The sequence below is a fragment of the Stegostoma tigrinum genome, chromosome 5 (genome assembly GCF_030684315.1).
Source record: "Stegostoma tigrinum isolate sSteTig4 chromosome 5, sSteTig4.hap1, whole genome shotgun sequence".
Taxonomy (NCBI): domain Eukaryota; kingdom Metazoa; phylum Chordata; class Chondrichthyes; order Orectolobiformes; family Stegostomatidae; genus Stegostoma; species Stegostoma tigrinum.
In genome coordinates, this window is record NC_081358.1 from 77,613,161 (window position 1) to 77,633,056 (window position 19,896).

Consider the following 19,896-nt stretch of genomic DNA (forward strand, 5'->3'; position numbering starts at 1 on the left):
AGCTGTCACAAGTCCCCCATAGTTAAAAAAATTAATCAAAAACATTATTTAACCCATTATTAATTTTAAAAATCCAACTCCCTAGACTAGTTTCATTTGGTGCCACCAATGCTGCTATTATATTGTATAGAAGGGAAAGTGCAGGATGGGAAATGGGTTATTTGTAACCAGCATGTTTATTTGTCCAGTATTGTAAGTAATTTTTTACTTAACTGTAAATCTGATTTGGAAAATGTTGTGAATGTCACTTTGCACATAAGAGTTGTCAAAAATGTAATTTTTATTGCATGCAAAATATTTGGCATTTATAACATCTCTTTATACTTAAATTCATCCGTTAAATCTTCTCTGTACATTTTCATTCAAATTTGAATATATTATGTATTCATAAATCTCTATAGATGTCTGTACTTTTGTACAAAATATGACCACTGAAGTTAGCTTCTGTGGTACAAATTTACATGATTTCCCTTAACCATGTACATTCGTTATAAAAGCAACAATGTACATTTTGAAACGTGCCATATTTTAATGAAAAAAATAGAAAAGTGCATTATTTTACAACACTGCAGTAATTGTAAAGACAATGTAAAATATATACATGTTAGTGCAATCATTACAAAAAAAGAAGCAACCCCATTAATTACATTTTGTACATGAGCATAAAAGCTTCCTTGAGTTGTAAACATTTTGTTACAGCTTCCTATCATTTGAATTATGTCATACAACAGCAAAAAAAAATGGTTTTTGGAAATAACAGTTAAAGTCACTTAAACTGTTAGACCTTCTGAAGAGGAAAATCTTTTTTGTTGCTGATTTTCTAAACGTATTGTCCCTATCCAGGCATTCAAAAACTAATTCCATTTCATGCCAATCATAACTGCACTAAAGTTATTAAATGCAACTCCAACCATTCATTTTTACTCCTCTTCCCTCTGTCAAAATAACCACAGAAGCCAAGAAAGAACAAATGGCTGGAATTGCTGCAAAAGCATAAATACTATTCATAAATCAATAAATATGAATTGTTTTATTAATTTCATTGCTAATTAATTTGTGTTCTCAGGTAAGTTATAATGCATACCAGTTGTACAAAGCACATGCATTTAAACTGGCATGCTGAAATTATCTTTCAGCATTTTACAATCCAGTAATAAAGAGCCAGCTGTTGAAAATACAATGGCACATCCAGTATACCAACTGCTTCATTTACTAATGCGCATGCTGTCTTGGCAATACGATTTGGGTTCGTCTGTTTGTCAAATCTGAAACTCAGTTAAATGGTTTTAAAAAATTAATACCTGATACATTGTATGCCATACACACACATCCCCACTTTCACCAATAAAACTTCCTCATTCTAACAGTTTACAATCACTTCCAAGCAGAATAATGTCAATGTTACCAGTCCCCTTGCTGAAGTAGTTCCAATAGATGCCCAGCATTTTGCTTGTTCCTAAAATTCCATCTGCCATCGATAAGGCATATTGTTGCTGATGTAGAGCTTTTATTAACCATGCTTCATGCTTGGTTTCTGAGTCCCAGAGTAAGGTTATTGTATTTTCCTCATCTTCTCCAGCACGCTCAAAAACAAATCAAAATAGAAATATTTCAAATAGACTTTCTCCTTCTCATGAGCCTGTGGTTCTCATTGAAGCTATGTAAACCTGGTGACACAGAGCTCACAGGGGATGGGAATAGACTGTTTTTCAATGTGCTTGGTGAAATCTCTTCTATCTTGTAAGATACTGAGTGAAAGTACTGGGGATTAAGTTGGGAGCTGAACGAATTCTGGTGAGATACCACCTGATTGGTGTACTCATGGGATCTGGAGCACATGCAGGAGCAAACAGACTGCAGATCTGTCACCTCGGTTTTGTACCGCTGACGGCCCTGTTGGGGATCCTCCTGGATGTGAATGATCATGCTGTTCCTATTCCCTGCCAAAGAAGCTCTCTCTTCAGCATCCCGTCGCTCATCTTCACTGTTCATGGTCAAAAACCTGAGAACCACCAGGTTGAGGAATGCTCCAATAACCGTCAAACCTACTAAAATATACATAAAGCTAAAGGCCACATACAGTGGTCTTTTCTGCAGAGCCTTATCTTTCTGGAGGGCTACAAAGTCTCCAAACCCTATTGTAGTCAATGTAATAAAGCAGTAGTAATATGCATGAAAGAAGTTCCAGTCTTCATAATGTGCAAAGGCAGCTGCTCCAATGCAAAGGGTGCCCATGCAAGAGAAGAATCCCACGGTCACCATGTTCTCCATCGACACATCTGTGCTTTTCATGCCGAGGCATTTCTTTATTCTTTTCAAAAGGTATTTGACAAATGTGTTCATCCGTTCTCCCAGACTCTGGAACATGACTAGGGTCAGTGGTATTCCTAGCACGGCATAAAACATGCAAAAAGCTTTACCTGCGTCAGTGTCTGGAGCTGCATGGCCATATCCTGCAAAGCAATTAGAAACATTCATTAATCAATTTGCTCCTGGAATCTTCAAGTTTTTGTCAAAAATACCCAGGATAATAAATGGCCTCCCCTGTTAACTTAATTTTTTATGCAAAAATATGATTCATCATTATTTCTCACAGACCTTTGACATCTAAAACAGATGTTTTGCTATCTACTTTGTGACTTGTTTGTCTTTAAAAATGCTTAAATATATACACAATCATCACAGAAGAACATGAGGTTGGAAAATTCTCAGATAATGTTTTTCATTAAAGTATGTAATGACAAAAATTGTTCATTAAAACATCAGAAGCAGAGTCACATTGTTTCTCTCGGATGCTGCCAAACATGTTGCATTTCTCCAGATCTTTGTTTTGCTTTTATCTATAATGAGTCCATCAATGTTAAATGTCAATGGCAAAAGAAAGCATGGAATTATTATAAGCTAAAGCAACTCAGCAATTCAAAAATCAGTTTAATATCTAAATCTAAGCAGTCATGTTTTAAGAAGAAAACAGCTGAAAAATAGTACATTGTGGATTCAAGTTGTTCTGCGGCCTAGAAACTAAAGATTTAATCAAGATCAACTAAACTCATTTAACTTGTGATATTGAATGAAATAATTTTCATTACCAGATCTCTGTACCTGGATCCATATCTCTGAGGTTTCAATTCACAATGTCACTTAACTTCTAAACATGCACTGTTCAATCCTTATAAATATGTAACCGAATTGCCAATATTTTAACTGAGACTCCTATATGCCATAGATAAAAACAGCCTCCGGTTATACTTTCATTCAGTCTGCAAGTCAAATATATGTGGCAGAAAACACTAAACCAAAAATATTTCTGCTTCTAAAATCTGGTGCCAATTCTGAATTAAATGTGTTCTACGCTCTTGTAAGAAAGTGAGAAATTTATTTCTGTTTGTCTTGTTTGGTTATTCTAAACAATGGCAAAAAAAGGACAGGCTTTGATACAAGGATATCTTAAAGTTAGATTCCCTAGAGTGAACAAAGGTTGTACAAGTTCTAATAATACTGCAGCAATGATGTTAGGATCCATTGAGTGTTAGAGAGTCAACCTGTCCTATTCTTCTGATTGAAGCACAAAGTCTGGTTGGCAAGTGGGATGAGAAAATGAATACACAGTAAAATCTGCATTAGTAATTCTTTAAATAAAGGTAAAATTGCAGTAAAATATTTGAAGAAGTTTGATTCCTTCATTTTGTGGGATTCTAACAATAACTAACAAACTGGCCAGGAATTTCCTGGAAAGATTTGTCATAAACACACCATGAAGCCACTCTACTTACAAGCTGTATCTTGGAAATCTGCGTATTACTAATTTATGCTAGTTTTTCAATGATTATTTGTGCCTTAGTTGCAACATCCCAGTTAACTCATGAACATGGATAATCCTGTTCAAATGTCCAGAAAATGCAGTTTTTCTCAATGAGCATAAATTTCTCCCAAAGGTATACATGCAACAAGATTCAGTCACATTTCCTAGTGTTTTGGTGGGTTTTTTAATCCTCCATTCTGAGACCTGCACTGCATGTTTTATACATTGGAATTTTTTTTATTCAGAATGTTTAATTTCAGAATCTTGTGACATTAAGAGGAAACAATATCACACTATTGCATTTTCTTAGACACGCAGTGCTTAAATGTGCTTAAGTGATTCTGATAGTTTCAAATTTAATTTTCACACTAGTCAGATAAGGCGGGAACGTAAAGAATAAAAGGCACCTATATTCTGCTTTTTTTTTGAGAAACAGTCACTTACACTGCTTTCCACCTAAATTTCACCATTTTAAAATACTGCGAGTGAGATTTCTGAGAAAATGTTGGCATAGGTTGATTTCTTCAACCTCAACATAATTGCAGCATGAATCAAATGAAGGAGATTACAAGTCACTATCTGATTGGTGTTTGAGGGATCTTCCTCTGTGTGAAATGGCTGCTGAATTTGCCTACATAACAATTAAAAACTTAGTCACTACATCTACATCAACAGCTTTTAATAAATTAACATTATCATTGCAGGTATTCTGCTTCATAGGAAGTCATTGTGTAGGAAATATTTGGAGAAATTTCAGAAGCACAAATGTAAATCACTCTTTATCCCTTACCAAGACAGTCTTTCCCTCCTCACATCTGTCAAAATAAATATAGAATGAGATTCTAGCATTTGCTAAAAATTTATTCAACAACAGTAGGAATGCAGAGCAGAATCTTCCAGGCCCAAAGAGGCAAAGAAAGAAGCAAGAAGCCCGGAAAATTAAGTGGGCTGTTCTCAGGACAGACACCCAAAGCCTTTCCACCTCTATCCCAAGTAACCACTGGGCAGGAAGACCTATGGCCTACCTTCCTGTCCAGCCTTCACTCAAGACCATTAAATGGTCAATTAATGATGATTAATTGTGAAACAACTCCACAGAGGCCAATATCCTGTCACCGGCTCTCCTTTTATTTGTACATGGAAAGGCCTTGACACTGATCCAGCTCTGAATGAACAGGACGTCTGACACTGTTTATATCTATCAGTCAGAGCTTCCTGATTGTACCAGATTAACAGTCCCAATCTGGGAATCCATATTCTTAAAACTCATATTTTTAAAATTCATTCATGGTATGAGGACATCACTCGCTAGGCCAGCATTCATTACCCATCCCTAATCATCCTGAAGGCAACTGAGAATCAACCACACTCATGTAAGGCCTGGAGTCACATATAGACCAGATCAGGGAAAGACAGCAGTTTCCTTCCCTAAAGGGACATTAGTGAACCAGATGTAATTTTTTCTGATAATAAGCTATCATTAGACTCAACTTTTGTTGAATTCAAATTCTACCATTCTACTATGGACATGAAATCTGTGCTGTTGATGGTGGGATTCAAAACTGAGTCCCCAAAACATTACCTTGGTCTCTGGATTAATAGTCTAGTGATAATAGACAGTTAGTTGTTAGTTTTAAATCTGACATAAGTATTTGTTAACAAAAGGTGTTAAGGAATATGGTCCAAAGGCAGTATCTATACTACAGATCATCTATGATCTCATTGTACAGTGGGACAGATTCAAGGTTCACATGTTCCTATAACACTTCCAGGTTATCACCTCCCCAGAATTATCACAGCTCTGGACAGGATAAACAGTGCACCCCTCAATCTGCACTACTAATGTCCATGACCTTGAATGGGCAGTAAGGTGAGGCAACAGAGTGATCTCTTATCTGTATGGTGCCCTTCCTATTATGAACTCATCATGTGGGACCATGCTAAAACAATGCCTACCTTTGTCCCTTGTTGTTCCTCCACCTGAGAGCCCACAGGTCTCCCAGAACTTGGCATGATCAGCCAGGTGCTAAGTCAGCCATGACATTTTATCACAGGATCTACAGCTGGGAGGAAGAGCTGCCACTGTTGACTCAAGCACCTGATGATCACAAGATGCGGCAGCCTTATTGCTAAGAGTCAAATGATGGTGTTTAGGACCTTTTTCAGGCAGTACACTAAACACCTGCCTAACTCAAAAGATAATGCTCACAGGAACCGGCATAGGTCGCTCAGCTGCTCAAATCTGTTCTACCATTTGGTGAGATCATATCTAAACTTTGACCCAATTTCATTTGACCACTTTTTTCTCCTTATGCCTCTCATCTTTTGGTTAACAGTGACTCCTCATTCTAGATTTTTCTACAAGAAGAAAGCTTTCCGCATGCACACTGTTAAGGCCCCTCAGAATCTTATATGTTTCAATCAAGTCACCGCTTACTCTCGACTCCAGAATATATGAGCCTGTTCAACTCCTCATAGGATGACTTTACTCATTCCAGGTATTGGCCTGGTAAACCCTCTCTGTCAAGTTTTTTCTTGACATCAGAGTGCACATGGAAAGCTTCTTCTTTTGGAAGAATTTATAAATAGGGTTCACTGTTTAAACACAATATAGAGATAAGAATGACATTTTTACCTCACCAGCAGGTCATAAGTCCTTAGAACTGTTTTCCACAAAATGGTGGAAGCAGAGTCTTTGAATATTTTAAGGCAGGTAAGCAAGGAATGATCAGGGCAAACAGGAATGTGGAATAAGCCATGACCTTACTGAATGGCAGAGCAGGCTCGAGAAGCTGGATGGCCAACTGTTGCTTCTAATTTGTATGTTCATATGACAGGCAGGTAATTGGCCAGACAGGATTTGTCATGCTAAAAGCAGTTGTGTTTAAACATATTGATCAGTAGTTTATTAATCCTTCCTAAAAGCCTATGGCAGGCAGGAGTGTTTTCTGTTCTGCTGTAACCATGTATTAACAGCAAAACAATACGCTCTCATGTGAAACAACCCCACACATGAGTTCGTTCCATGTGCAAGTATCATCCTCATTCCAAGAAGCAACCATATGCATGCATAGAAGGATTGCACTCAAATAACATAAGCAGCAAAGATGGAGAATTATCACAGACTGCAATTTGTTGGTAGTCTAACAACTTTGTTGCTAGTAACAAGAAAGGAGGCAATGATAGATCTAGTTCTAGGAAATTTTTTAGAAAAGTTGATAATATAAAGGAATGATGAGCGTCTAGGAATTAATAGCGATAAGGTAATTAGGCAGTGGGCCAGTAAGCTTAGTTGTTTGGACAGCTAACATATCAGAGTAACATTAACAACACAGGTTTCATGTCCATTGCAGCTGAGATAGATTTAAGATTTGCCACCTCACACGGCTAGAGTGGAACATGCGTGCTTTGGATGAAACTCCAGACAATGAACCAAAACCTTTGAGCAGATGAAGGAGCAATACAGTTAAGTTTGAGATAAAAATTGAAGATAAAATTTGAAAAGAGACAATTTCGATGGAAAAACTGAATTTATTTTAATAAAATATTGGCAGACAAGGCAGTGGATAAACCATGAGAGGCTGTCAAATAGGAAATGCTTACTCTACAGATCAAATGTATTTACAAATGGAACAAGTGTTGCAACAAAAGCTGTAATTTTAAATTCTCATTGATTTTTGAAATTATAATCAAGGGTGGGGGAGGCGCGGAGACAGAGAGACTTGGGTGGCAAATCCATTCCCAGCAGTCTATTCTTGCCTGATTTATTCAAGATGAAGCTAAAATGGAGATCAGCAGGTTAAGAAATAGAGATTATACCTCTGCGATCAGGCAGTCTTAGGACCATCAACTGTCAAGAAGCTTGACACAATCCAGGAGAAAGCAGCTTACTGGATTGACGCCCCCATCTCCCATGTTCAGCAATCACTTCCTTCACCACCAACACAGAATGACACAGTGCATGCTGTTTACAAACTGCTTTGCTGTAAATCACCAAAGCACCCTTGATTTCACCTTCGAAACCTACAATTCTACCTCCGAGAAGGAGAAGGATAACTGATACATGGGAATACCAGCACCTACTAATTCACCTCAAACCCACACACCATCCTGATTTAGAAACATAATCACCTTACCTTCACAGTTGCTTGGTCAAAATTATGGAGTGACGGTCCTGTTGATGCCCCTACATTCCAAGCATGACAGCAATTCAAGAAGGAAGCTCAACTATTTACAAATGATGACATTAGAAATGTATGGGTACACATGCCAAGAAAGTAAGTAACAGATTTGTTCTCTTCCTGTGATGGGGTGAGGGGATGTGAAGGCTGCAATGGTATTTGAAGGACAGGTCTGTAAAACTATAGAAGATGTTGATACAGTGAGTAGAGAGTGAGTGGGGAAGAAAATAACTAAAGGCCAATTAATGTAAAATAGCCACTAAGAAATCCAATCAAGAACTTCCTACCTTCTCTGATGCAAAGAGAGATGGGTAATTAATGTCATGCACCCCGAAACACCTTCATCCCATGAACAAATAAAAAAGAATCATGTTGTGTTTTGTTATGGACTCCTGTCAGAGTTGGTTAAACAGATATTGGTTTGGCGATGTTCAAGTTAAATGGGGTTTTACATATAAGGATAGAAAGCATCTGAGACACAGCTGCTTAGCTCATCTCTCCAATTTCTGAATAGATGACATTCCTGTTGAGCATAGGGTGAAATCTTTTCATTCTTCTAAAATAGTGGTTGCAGGATCTTCACATCTTAAGTTTCCTGAGCAAACTGTGTCTTCAAGATTCCAGAAGATCTGTACATGATCAGTAACTTGACCACACAGGTTGGATCATGTGACAGACTGCAGGGCACACTATACTTTATTCCCTCAAGATTAACCCATTGATCAAAGTGGGTTTTTTTTTCCAGAAACAATATCTGCTGTGTTCCCTTTTGTCTTTTTCTGAACTGTCAGAGTGTGTCTATGTTTGGGATTATTTAAGAGAGTTAAACAGTATCAGTTGAATTTGACCAGAAATCAGCCAACTGTCAATTTTGGCATGTTTCATGAAGGGTTTCTCTTCATGAGGCCCAGGAGATTTCTCACACTATTTGCTTATTATCTATTCACCATGCTTTGATGATGCCTCACCAAAACCAATCTTCCCTTTCATCAAAAGTGGAAATCTGCTGTTGCCAAAACCTCCCGGGATCTCTGGGGGGGGGGGGGGGGGGGGGGGGGGGCACTATCTTTAAAACCCAGTCATAAAACCAGTGAAGTGCTGCCAACCAGAAGTTGCCCTTCACTATGTGTGGGGTGGAGAGCTACCAAAAACAAATGCCTCTCAATGCATATAGTTGACAGAGTTGTCACTTCAATAGATTTACGAAAGTGAAATTGCATTTGCAATGTTGTTCAATATCAAGCTACACCTTTGATAGGATTCTAAAATGGTATGATACTAAGAGGGGTTATTCTTTTCCAAATAGGCAATGGAGCTTAACATCTCATTGTTCAATGTGAAACCATCACAAAGGAAAACCATCAAATGGTTAAAAACATTCACTTATGATCAGCAACAAAAGTGAAGAATAAACAAAATTGGTGTTCACCTCTGGGCAAAGAAAGGGACTGCTTGGCTTTTGTTTCACATCAGTTTACACTAAACATGATCATTGCATCCAGCTTACACCTATTGGAACCAGTTGTCGATTACGTCCTGTCTGGCTTGTTACAATGGACGCTGAAGTGCTCTATCACACTGAAGGTGTTGTTCCTCCAGTTCAGTGTCCTCATCTTCATCCTTGGGATACTACTTCTGCTGTCCCAGCTATTCTGAGGCCATCGCAATCCCTCATTCCCGGTCCGTTTGCTACTAGAATTAAACAGCATGCCCTGTTTGGGCTATAATGCAATGCCAGACTTATCAAAGAATTAGAAACTCCTCTTCAGCAAACCTAATGCCTGTTCCATGATGGCCCTGGTCAAAGAATGGGTTGCATTGTATCTACATTTGGCCTCAGTCAAGGGGGTTGGGTCATGGAATCATCAGCCATGGTCATGGATATGGGCATCCTGCCTACTCCCAGGGTATACGGTATAGATTTCTAAGCTATGGAATCAATGATCATTGAGAACTTTGCACATTGATGTTTCCAACCCTTTACTCTTGATGAAGTCAGCTGTTATGAAATGACACACTCAGTGCCAATTGTACAGACTAAAATGCCCTTCACTGCAGGAAAACCAGCTGTGATGGCAAAACCTGCTGCAGTACTGACCTCATCAAGGAAAACAAAGCAGTTTAAGCAGGCACAAATCGGTTACAGTCTTAATACATTTATGGATCGATGGTCGTGAGATCCCATTCAGGTCCCCATTGGCTTTTTGGAAGAATCAGCTATATAATGTTTTAGCATAGCTGTCTCTTTGACAGTCACTGGGATAGGATAGGCCACCCTTCATACTACAGGCCCCAATCCATCAGTTACCATAGTTCTGTGGCAGTTCCCCAGGATGTCCTCTGTCTGCAGTGACACTGCACCTCATTCAGCCAGAGAAGTTGGCATTGAGGATGATAGACTCTGGGACTCCTGTATGTCCTCGGGGGCATTCAGCTGTAACTCCTTCATGTGGATGCTGTTTAGTTCATGCTAGAGATTGCTGTTGGCACCTCTGTCCTTCTTCAGTCTCTCTGCACCCCTGTTGCATTGCACCAACAGTGACACTAAACATTACAGTGGCTGAGTCCATTTGCCATGTTTCCAATAAACCTAGGTAGGGAATATATGAAGCAGAATAGGTCCTTAATAATATGAGCAGTTAGCATTCACATCACTAACAATTGATTATTTAATACAGTGAGACATGGAGCACTCCTACAAAGGGGCCATGAAAATGCCATAATATGGACCTTTGACGTAGGGCCCATATTCCAGTGAATGCAGCAGAATTCATGGCAAGTAAATACAGTAGGAGATTGTAAGTGCTGTATGAGTATTGAAATCTTGACCTCCTGCTTTCGGTCCCCCAACACCCAGGAAAGGCAGCATTGCATACAAGAGTGTGTTAGCAAATACTTACAGTTCAAGGTGAGAGGGAATCAGCTTCATCTCCTTGTACAGCCTATGAGGTCTTGGAGTGTCTTTGTGAATAGTGGCCCGCAGGTGCCACTTTTAAGGTCGCCTGTGATTACTTCTGCTTCACAGAGATGACCATCTTCAATCTGCAATGACCAATGACATGGTCAAGGTTGCTTGTGGCCAGGAATAGTATCCCACACTGTTGGACAGTGCATGAATTTCATATACAGGGTGCTATAATTACAGCTGACTTCTGCCTTACTTGTGAAAGTGCCTGATTAATGCACTTGTCCCTTTAAGAGTGTCCCATTGTTCACAAGTGAAGCCTCCATGCTCAGACTGATACCATCAGCTTCTTCGGGCAATTAGTGATCAGCAAATTGGCAATAAAACATTGGTCTCACAAATGATGTTTCTAGTCTATGAATGAATAAAGAAAATGCTTGGAACCACTATATCCCAAGTTGCCCTGCCATTTTCAATGTTACTTAGGTTAGATTCACATTTTGCATGAATATCCACACCTAATTCAGCCAAACTGTCCCTTCACTATAACAGACACAAATTGCATTTTAAGTGGCACTAGCCAACTACAAAATATTCACCTTGTGGTGATGCATTCAGCCACTCAAAGCCTGGTTAGTTCTGAAGTGACTGGCAGCATCAAGTTGACATTGCAATCAACAGGCAAGACTTCATCACTTACTGGCATTTTACATCCATTTTTTTTAAGAGTCCATCAACTTAAGCTTCCAAGCTGTCACCTTCACAGTGGAAGGATATGCTAAGAATCACTGTTTCAAAGAAAAAAATGTTCTTCTTCCCCTATGATTTAATATGAAAGTATGACATGCTAAAGGTATCAATGGAAAAATTATTTTAGATCTCTTCCTGCCTAACATTGTTCTGTACATGGTCCAATTTCAAAATTGATGAAAAGGTTACTGTTATAATAATGTTTATCTTTCAAATGAGATGAAACTGGACACTATATTTATTTATGCAGAAACGTAAGAGAAAGAATACAGGCAGAATATTATTGAAAAGGATTGTACAGATGGTGAGTTCTTTAATCTGTTGTACTGCTGCTTACAAATAAACACATCAATTCACAGTAAACAAAGAAGTCATTTCTCTTTATAGTTCAATTTAATTGCTGTCACTGCCAATACATGCATTATATTTTATTATAGTGTTTCTGGTAAGTGCAATACATCGTAGTCTGCAATGTAACAAACAGTCTGATGTGCTGTAATCAAAAATCTCTGTCCATTTCCCAGATGTTAGTCATCAACATAGTTGTCACAGTAAGAGGGTTTTCAACTTGAGCCATGATCCAAATAATGTGGCACATTTTACAGATTATTAGTTGTTCTGAATTGGTTGCAGAGGTGTTAACGCACCAAGTCTGCAGCTTCACTGTGTCTCATTCTGTACCACATGACCAGTGGACAAGGAGGTCCGAGGACCTGACAGCTCTACTGAAGCAGAGAATGAGCAAGGGAAAGGAGGAAGAATGCCGAAGTGAAACAAAACAACAGGGCAAAACCTAAACAGTGCCAGATTTAAATAAACAAAAATGAGCTTTTGAAAATAAGGCTCAACTTAAAATATAAAGTAAAGGGAATATTGTAGGAAAAGTATTTGAGACCATGGAAAATATCTTTTTCCTCTTACATACTAAACTAAAAACATCATTGCATTTGTATAGAAGGTAGCTGCCATGCTCAAGTATTACCAACCAATACAGAAAAAATAATTACCTTAAAAGTGCAGTCTCTAAATTAGAAATAATTCAAATAGTTGATGCTTTCTCTCTGTTTGGATTTACAGGCCTTTTGAACCAAACTAAAAACAAAGGGACGAAATAAAACCTTCACAGTAGAAATGCAAAGCTATCAAAATTGGAAAAGCAGCAAAATCTAAACAGTATTCCTAAGTGAAAAATAACTATAAACCAGTTAGTTTTAACTAATCCAAATAATGGGAAAGATTTTGCCTTCCCTGCACCCCCTCCACCAAGTCAAACTACTTCAGATTTTAAACTGAAATTTCTATTTTTAAACCAGTTGACTTAAAAACAGCAGGACAATGTTTCCTTCCCTGATTAAAGGAATAGATCTGGTGCTTATAAACACAGATTCAGACCACATTACATTTTGTGCATGAAGTGAGGGAAAGAATTTTTTCACTATTAACTTTGACCTTCACGTAGAACAGTTATTCCCTTGTGATGTCTCTAGGCTATTTAAATAGAACCTGTATTATAGTTCCAATTCCCTGGCCCCCAACACCTCATATTCACCATGGACGTCCAGTCCCTGTACACCTGCATTCCGCATGGAGATGGCCTCAAGGCCCTCCGCTTCTTCCTGTCCCGCAGGCCCGACCAGTCCCCCTCCACCGACACTCTCATCCGCCTAGCTGAACTCGTCCTCACACTCAACAACTTCTCTTTTGACTCCTCCCACTTCCTACAGACTAAGGGGGTGGCCATGGGCACCCGCATGGGCCCCAGCTATGCCTGCCTCTTTGTAGGTTACGTGGAACAGTCCCTCTTCCGCACCTACACAGGCCCCAAACCCCACCTCTTCCTCCGGTACATTGATGACTGTATCGACGCCGCCTCTTGCTCCCCAGAGGAGCTCAAACAGTTCATCCACTTCACCAACACCTTCCACCCCAACCTTCAGTTCACCTGGGCCATCTCCAGCACATCCCTCACCTTCCAGGACCTCTCAGTCTCCATCTCAGGCAACCAGCTTGTAACTGATGTCCATTTCAAGCCCACCGACTCCCACAGCTACCTAGAATACACCTCCTCCCACCCACCCTCCTGCAAAAATTCCATCCCCTATTCCCAATTCCTCCGCCTCCGCCGCATCTGCTCCCACGATAAGACATTCCACTCCCGCACATCCCAGATGTCCAAGTTCTTTACGGACCGCAACTTTCCCCCCACAGTGATCGAGAACGCCCTTGACCACGTCTCCCGTATTTCCCGCAACACATCCCTCACACCCCGCCCCCGCCACAACCGCCCCAAGAGGATCCCCCTCGTTCTCACACACCACTCTACCAACCTCCGGATACAACGCATTATCCTCCAACACTTCCGCCATTTACAATCCGACCCCACCACCCAAGACATTTTTCCATCCCCTCCCCTGTCAGCTTTCCGGAGAGACCACTCTCTCTGTGACTCCCTTGTTCGCTCCACACTGCCCTCCAACCCCACCACACCCGGCACCTTCCCCTGCAACCGCAGGAAATGCTACACTTGTCCCCACACCTCCTCCCTCACCCCCATCCCAGGCCCCAAGATGACATTCCACATTAAGCAGAGGTTCACCTGCACATCTGCCAATATGGTATACTGCATCCACTGTACCCAGTGCGGCTTCCTCTACATTGGGGAAACCAAGCGGAGGCTTGGGGACCGCTTTGCAGAACACCTCCGCTCAGTTCGCAACAAACAACTGCACCTCCCAGTCGCAAACCATTTCCACTCCCCCTCCCATTCTCTAGGTGACATGTCCATCATGGGCCTCCTGCAGTGCCACAATGATGCCACCCGAAGGTTGCAGGAACAGCAACTCATATTCCGCCTGGGAACCCTGCAGCCATATGGTATCAATGTGGACTTCACCAGTTTCGAAATCTCCCCTTCCCCTACTGCATCCCTAAACCAGCCCAGTTCGTCCCCTCCCCCCACTGTACCACACAACCAGCCCAGCTCTTCCCCCCCACCCACTGCATCCCAAAACCAGTCCAACCTGTCTCTGCCTCCCTCACCGGTTCTTCCTCTCACCCATCCCTTCCTCCCACCCCAAGCCGCACCCCCAGCTACCTACTAACCTCATCCCACCTCCTTGACCTGTCCGTCTTCCCTGGACTGACCTATCCCCTCCCTACCTCCCCACCTACACTCTCTCCACCTATCTTCTTTACTCTCCATCTTCGGTCCGCCTCCCCCTCTCTCCCTATTTATTCCAGTTCCCTCTTCCCATCCCCCTCTCTGATGAAGGGTCTAGGCCCGAAACGTCAGCTTTTGTGCTCCTGAGATGCTGCTTGGCCTGCTGTGTTCATCCAGCCTCACATTTTATTATTATAGAAACAAGCCTTTTGTTCCAAGTTTTGCCTTGAATTTTTGTCTATGTACTTAGATTTGTAAAATTCTTACGTTATGTAATAGTGTCAGAAATAACTAAAACACTTTGTCACTCGAATTCATCATATTTATAACGTCTATCTATAAATACCATTTCATGAAGAAATAAGATGCGCAAACAGATGAGTTTATCCAATGTTTGTTTCTGAAATCCTATATAAATCCATTCTGAAATATCTCTCTCTCTCTCTCTCTGTGGAAATCATTTTGTTATAACATGTACTCTGAGATTACTTATCAATGTAACTTGTAATGAAGCCAGATCACCAGTTGCCAATTACTAATTCAGTACCTTGTTCATATTATAAATATTACAAGGTAGACATCAATTAGCTTAAGATACCAATCTAGTCAAGGTTTAAATGGCATGTAAACTGTTTGAATGTATTGCATCCTCTTAATTGCCCCTGTGGGTCAGTTGTCTTGTTCACCAAGAGGTGATTAGAATCCTCCCCATAATTTTAAACGTAAAGATATTTAATTGAGATTACTGACTGATTGAATGTTATTGTAACTGATTTCCCAAATCCAATGAATTATTAATACTTAACACAAATTATCGAGCACCTCTTACAAATATAATTCACACTAAGGAAATATTTTTAAATTAATTAGTTCACAGGCTATGTCAGCATTTATTGCCAAGACCTAACAGTGAACTGTGTTGCTGCGGGTATGGAGTCATATGTAGGCCAGACCAGTTAAGGATGGCAGACTTACTTCCCTAAAGAAATATCAATATTTACATCATTTTTAAGTATCTATCATAGAAAAGTTGTGCCTAATGACTATGGTTACACTGGTTATAATGCAATAAATAGGCAAACAACCAATGACTGAATATTTACAATAACAGCAATGGAAATCCAGAACAAAAGTTATGTACTTTGTAGCCATGGGATTGATTTTAACTCCCAGACAGAAGGTAGGCCAGCAAGCACTGGGTGCATCCAGTCACGATACTTGGGAAGTCTACATAGTTCACTTTAATGATCAAGCCTCACTTACATTCTGTAGAATATTTTCTCACCCAAGGTAAGTGGGAATGATGATGAGGCTGAAGAAGGAAATGAACAACAAGGACCCAAGGAAATAATCTCCATCATTAGGTATGTAAGATCCAGAAATAGTGATGCGAAGGGAAACAAAGAACTATGGTTTCATTCCAAGGCCTGGAGAAATACTTCTGATTTTCCTTGCCCAAAAGGAAATAATTTTGTTCCGAAAAACAACTTTGCTGGATCATCTCTGATCCTAATTCTGTTTGGGGCAGGTTTGGTCTAGCAAGGGAAAAAAGAACAGAAAAAGACTTGCAAATAACCCAAATTAATCTGACGTGTCTTATATACTTCAAAATGGAGTGCCAGTATGACTAATATTCATTTTGAAGTGTTACTATTTTACTGATGTGTGAGCCTTGATTTAATATTGATGCAATTGGAAAGCAATCTGCATATTTAAACAAGGACACATACAGGACCTTTAACAGTCAAAGGGAAATAGAAGAGCAAACAAGTAGACAAATTTCAGAGAAGTGTAAAATTAAGGCGGTAGTGATAGAGAAACATTTTATAACTTCCTCAACATTAACTGGGGTGGTCAAACTATGAAATGTTTAGACAGCAGAATTCTTAAAATGCATCCAGGGAGCTTTTTTTTTATTATTTTCCCTACAATGTGGAAATAGGCCCTTTGGCCCAACAAGTCCACACTGCCCTTTGGAACATCCCACCCAGACCCATCGCCCTACAACCCAAACACCCCTGAACACTACGGGCAATTTAGCATGGCCAATCCACCTAGCCTGCACATCTTTGGACTGTGGGAGGAAACCGGAGCACCTGGAGGAAACACACACAGACACGGGGAGAATGTACAAACTCTGCACAGACAGTTGCCCGAGGCTGGAATTGAACCCAGGTCCCTGGTGCTTTGAGGCTGCAGTGCTAACCACTGAGCCACTGTGCCGCCCATATCAATATGTAGAAGGCCCTATAATTGAAGGGATGGTCCTGGATTTAATTTTAGGTAATGAAGCTGGACAGGCAGTTGAATTAATCAGTGGGAGAGTGACTTTCAGACAATGATTGTAATTCAATTAGATTCATGTTTCTTGTGCAAAAGAACAAGGATGGGCCTAAAATCAAAGTTCGCAACTGGGGGATGGCCAATTTCAATAAGATTTTATATAATTTGGTCAGAATTTACTGGGAGTAGATAGCTTTAGGAAAACCTGTGCCAGAGCAGTGGAGGAGAGTATGGGGTCTATAGTTCCAACACACAAAGAATGGGACCAACAAATCCAGCGAACCCTAGATATCAAAGTATGTACGGGATTAGATCAAGAGAAAAATAGAGATGTTTGTGGCAGATACTGAGGACTCAGAACTGCATAAACATTAAAGGAGTATATAATGTGCACAGGTGAACTTCAAAGAGAAACTAGGAGAGCAAAATAATGGGGCATAAAAGGATAACGGCAGGAAAAATAAAGGAAAATCCTAAGTTATTTTTCATTTACATTCAGAGTAGAGGTTAATAAGAGTAAGGTTCATGAAAGACCATGGTGGTAATTTGTGTGTGGAGCTGGAGGACATGGGTAGAAATCTAAAAGAATACTTTGTGTTGGTGCTCATTACTAAGAGAAATGATGTCAGAGAGAAGAACTGTGAGATAATTCAAATTTAGGGCAGCACAGTGGCTCAGTGGTTAGCACTGCTGCCTCACAGCACCGGGAACCAGGGTTCGATTTTACCCTTGGGCAACTGTCTGTGTGGAGATTGCAAATTCTCCTTGTGACTGTGCAGGTTTCCTCGGGGCGCTCTGGTTTCCTCCCACAGTCCAAAGATGTGCCGGCTGAGTGGATTGGCTGTGCTAAGTTGCTCATAGTGTTGAGGGCTATGTAGATTTAGTGGGTTTTAGGGGATGGGTCTGGGTGGGATGTTCTGGTGGTCAGTGCAGACTTGTTGGGCCAAAGGGCCTGTTTCCACACTGTAGGGATTCTATGAAATTAGCACAGATAAAAATGTGGTGTGATTGATGTGGCAGGCTTAGAAATAGATAAATCACCAGAGCTGAATGAAATGTATTCCGAGCTTTGACTCAGGTAAGGAAGGAAATAACAGGAGTGCTAGCAAGTATTTTCAATTCCTCTTTGGACACAGGAGAGGTTCTGGAGGTCTGGAGGACAGTCAATGTGCTACCATTCTTCAAAAAGGGAGGAAGGGGATAACCAGAAAATTACAACAAGCAAGTCTAACCTGGGGAAGCTACTGGAAGCAATTCTAATGGATAGAATTAGTCTGCACTTGGACAGGCAGTATGGATTTTTTTTAGGGAAGCTCATGTTTGACTAATTTTTCAAAGAGGTGGATAGATGCGTAGATGAGGGCAATGCATTTGATGTAGTCTACATGGACTTCAGCAAGGCTTTTGAGAAGGTCCCATACGGGAGACTGATAGCAAAAGTAAGAGTCTGTGGGATCCATGAAAATTTGGCTAAATAGATCTAGAATTGGTTAATTAGCAGGAAACAAAGGATAATGGTCGATGGGTACTTTTGTGACTGGAAGCCTGTGTCCAATGGGGCTCCACTGAGATCAGTGTTAGGACCTTTGCTGTTTATCATATATATAAATGCAGGTGGGCTGATCAGTAAATTCGTATTGGATAATACAAAAATTGCTGGGCTAGTAAATAGTGAGAAGGATAGCCTTAGTTTGCAGGAGGATATAGATGGGATGGTCAAATGGGCTGACCAGTGACAAATGGAATTCAATCAGTTAAGAGTGAAGTGATGCATTTGTGCAGGACAAATAAGGCAAAGGACCTATGTTAACTGTAGGACCTTGAAAAGCACCAAAGATCAGACAGTCTTGGTGTGCATGTCCACGGAATGCCTAAGGTAGTAGAACAGGTAGATAATGTATTTGAAGGCATTTGGAATATTTGCCTTTATTAGCTGAGGGATAGATTTAATGGCAGGGAGGTTATGTTGGAACTGTTTGAAACATCAGCTAGGCCACAACTAGAGTACTGTATACACTTCTGGAATCTACTGTTAATGAGGTATGTGATTGCACTGGGAGGGGGCAGAACAGATTCACCAGAATTTTGCTTGGGTTGGAGGGTTTTAGTTATGAAGAGAGATTGGTCAGACTGGGGTTATTTTCCTTGGAGCAGAGCAGTCTGAGGAAGGCTATAATTGAGATGTATAAGGTTATGAAGGGCATTGATAGGATAGACAGGGAGGAACTATTCCCCTTGATCGAGGGATCAATGATTGGGGGTGGGGGGAAGGGGCATAGATTTAAGGTAAGAGGCAGAAGGTTTAAGGATATGAGGAACAATGTTTTCACCCAGAGCATGGTGGAAGTCTGGAACTCACTGCTGCGAAGGATAGTAGAGGCAGAAACCCTCCTAACATTTAAGAAGTATTTAGATGTACGCTTGTGATGCTAAGGCATACAAGGCTCTGGGCCAAGTGTTGGAAAATAAGATTAGAATAGTGAGGTTCTTGTGTTTGACTAGCACGGACCCAATGGGCTAAAGGCCCTTTTCTATGCTGTAAGCCTCTATGATTCTATGACATTACTGGCTCCCAACATATTCCCTTAGCAATTCCAATTTAAATTCCAGTCTGTGGGATCTGGGAATGAAAAGCCTAGGTGATATTCCTATTCCATTCTAATTGTTAAGAAACTGGGCAAAAAGGTTGAAATTTATACACCGTAACTCTTAGTACCTAACCTTTAAAATCACAGAATTTTCACAGTGTAGAATGAGGTAGGTTGGTAAATAACATTACCTTAAATTACCATACACACAAAAATGACATAATCCT

At 40.3% G+C, this 19,896-nt stretch overlaps 1 protein-coding gene across 1 annotated transcript in view; it reads right to left on the minus strand.

The window, feature by feature from the left end:
* Positions 1–322: 322 nt before the first annotated feature.
* LOC125451442 (potassium channel subfamily K member 9) overlaps positions 323–19,896 on the minus strand; it is a 51,704-nt gene continuing 32,130 nt past the window's right edge. The window contains exon 2 of the mRNA XM_048528514.2: positions 323–2,453. Within this exon, the coding sequence (XP_048384471.2) occupies positions 1,612–2,453 (842 nt within the window). The 3' untranslated portion in view covers positions 323–1,611. The remainder of the gene's footprint in view (positions 2,454–19,896) is intronic.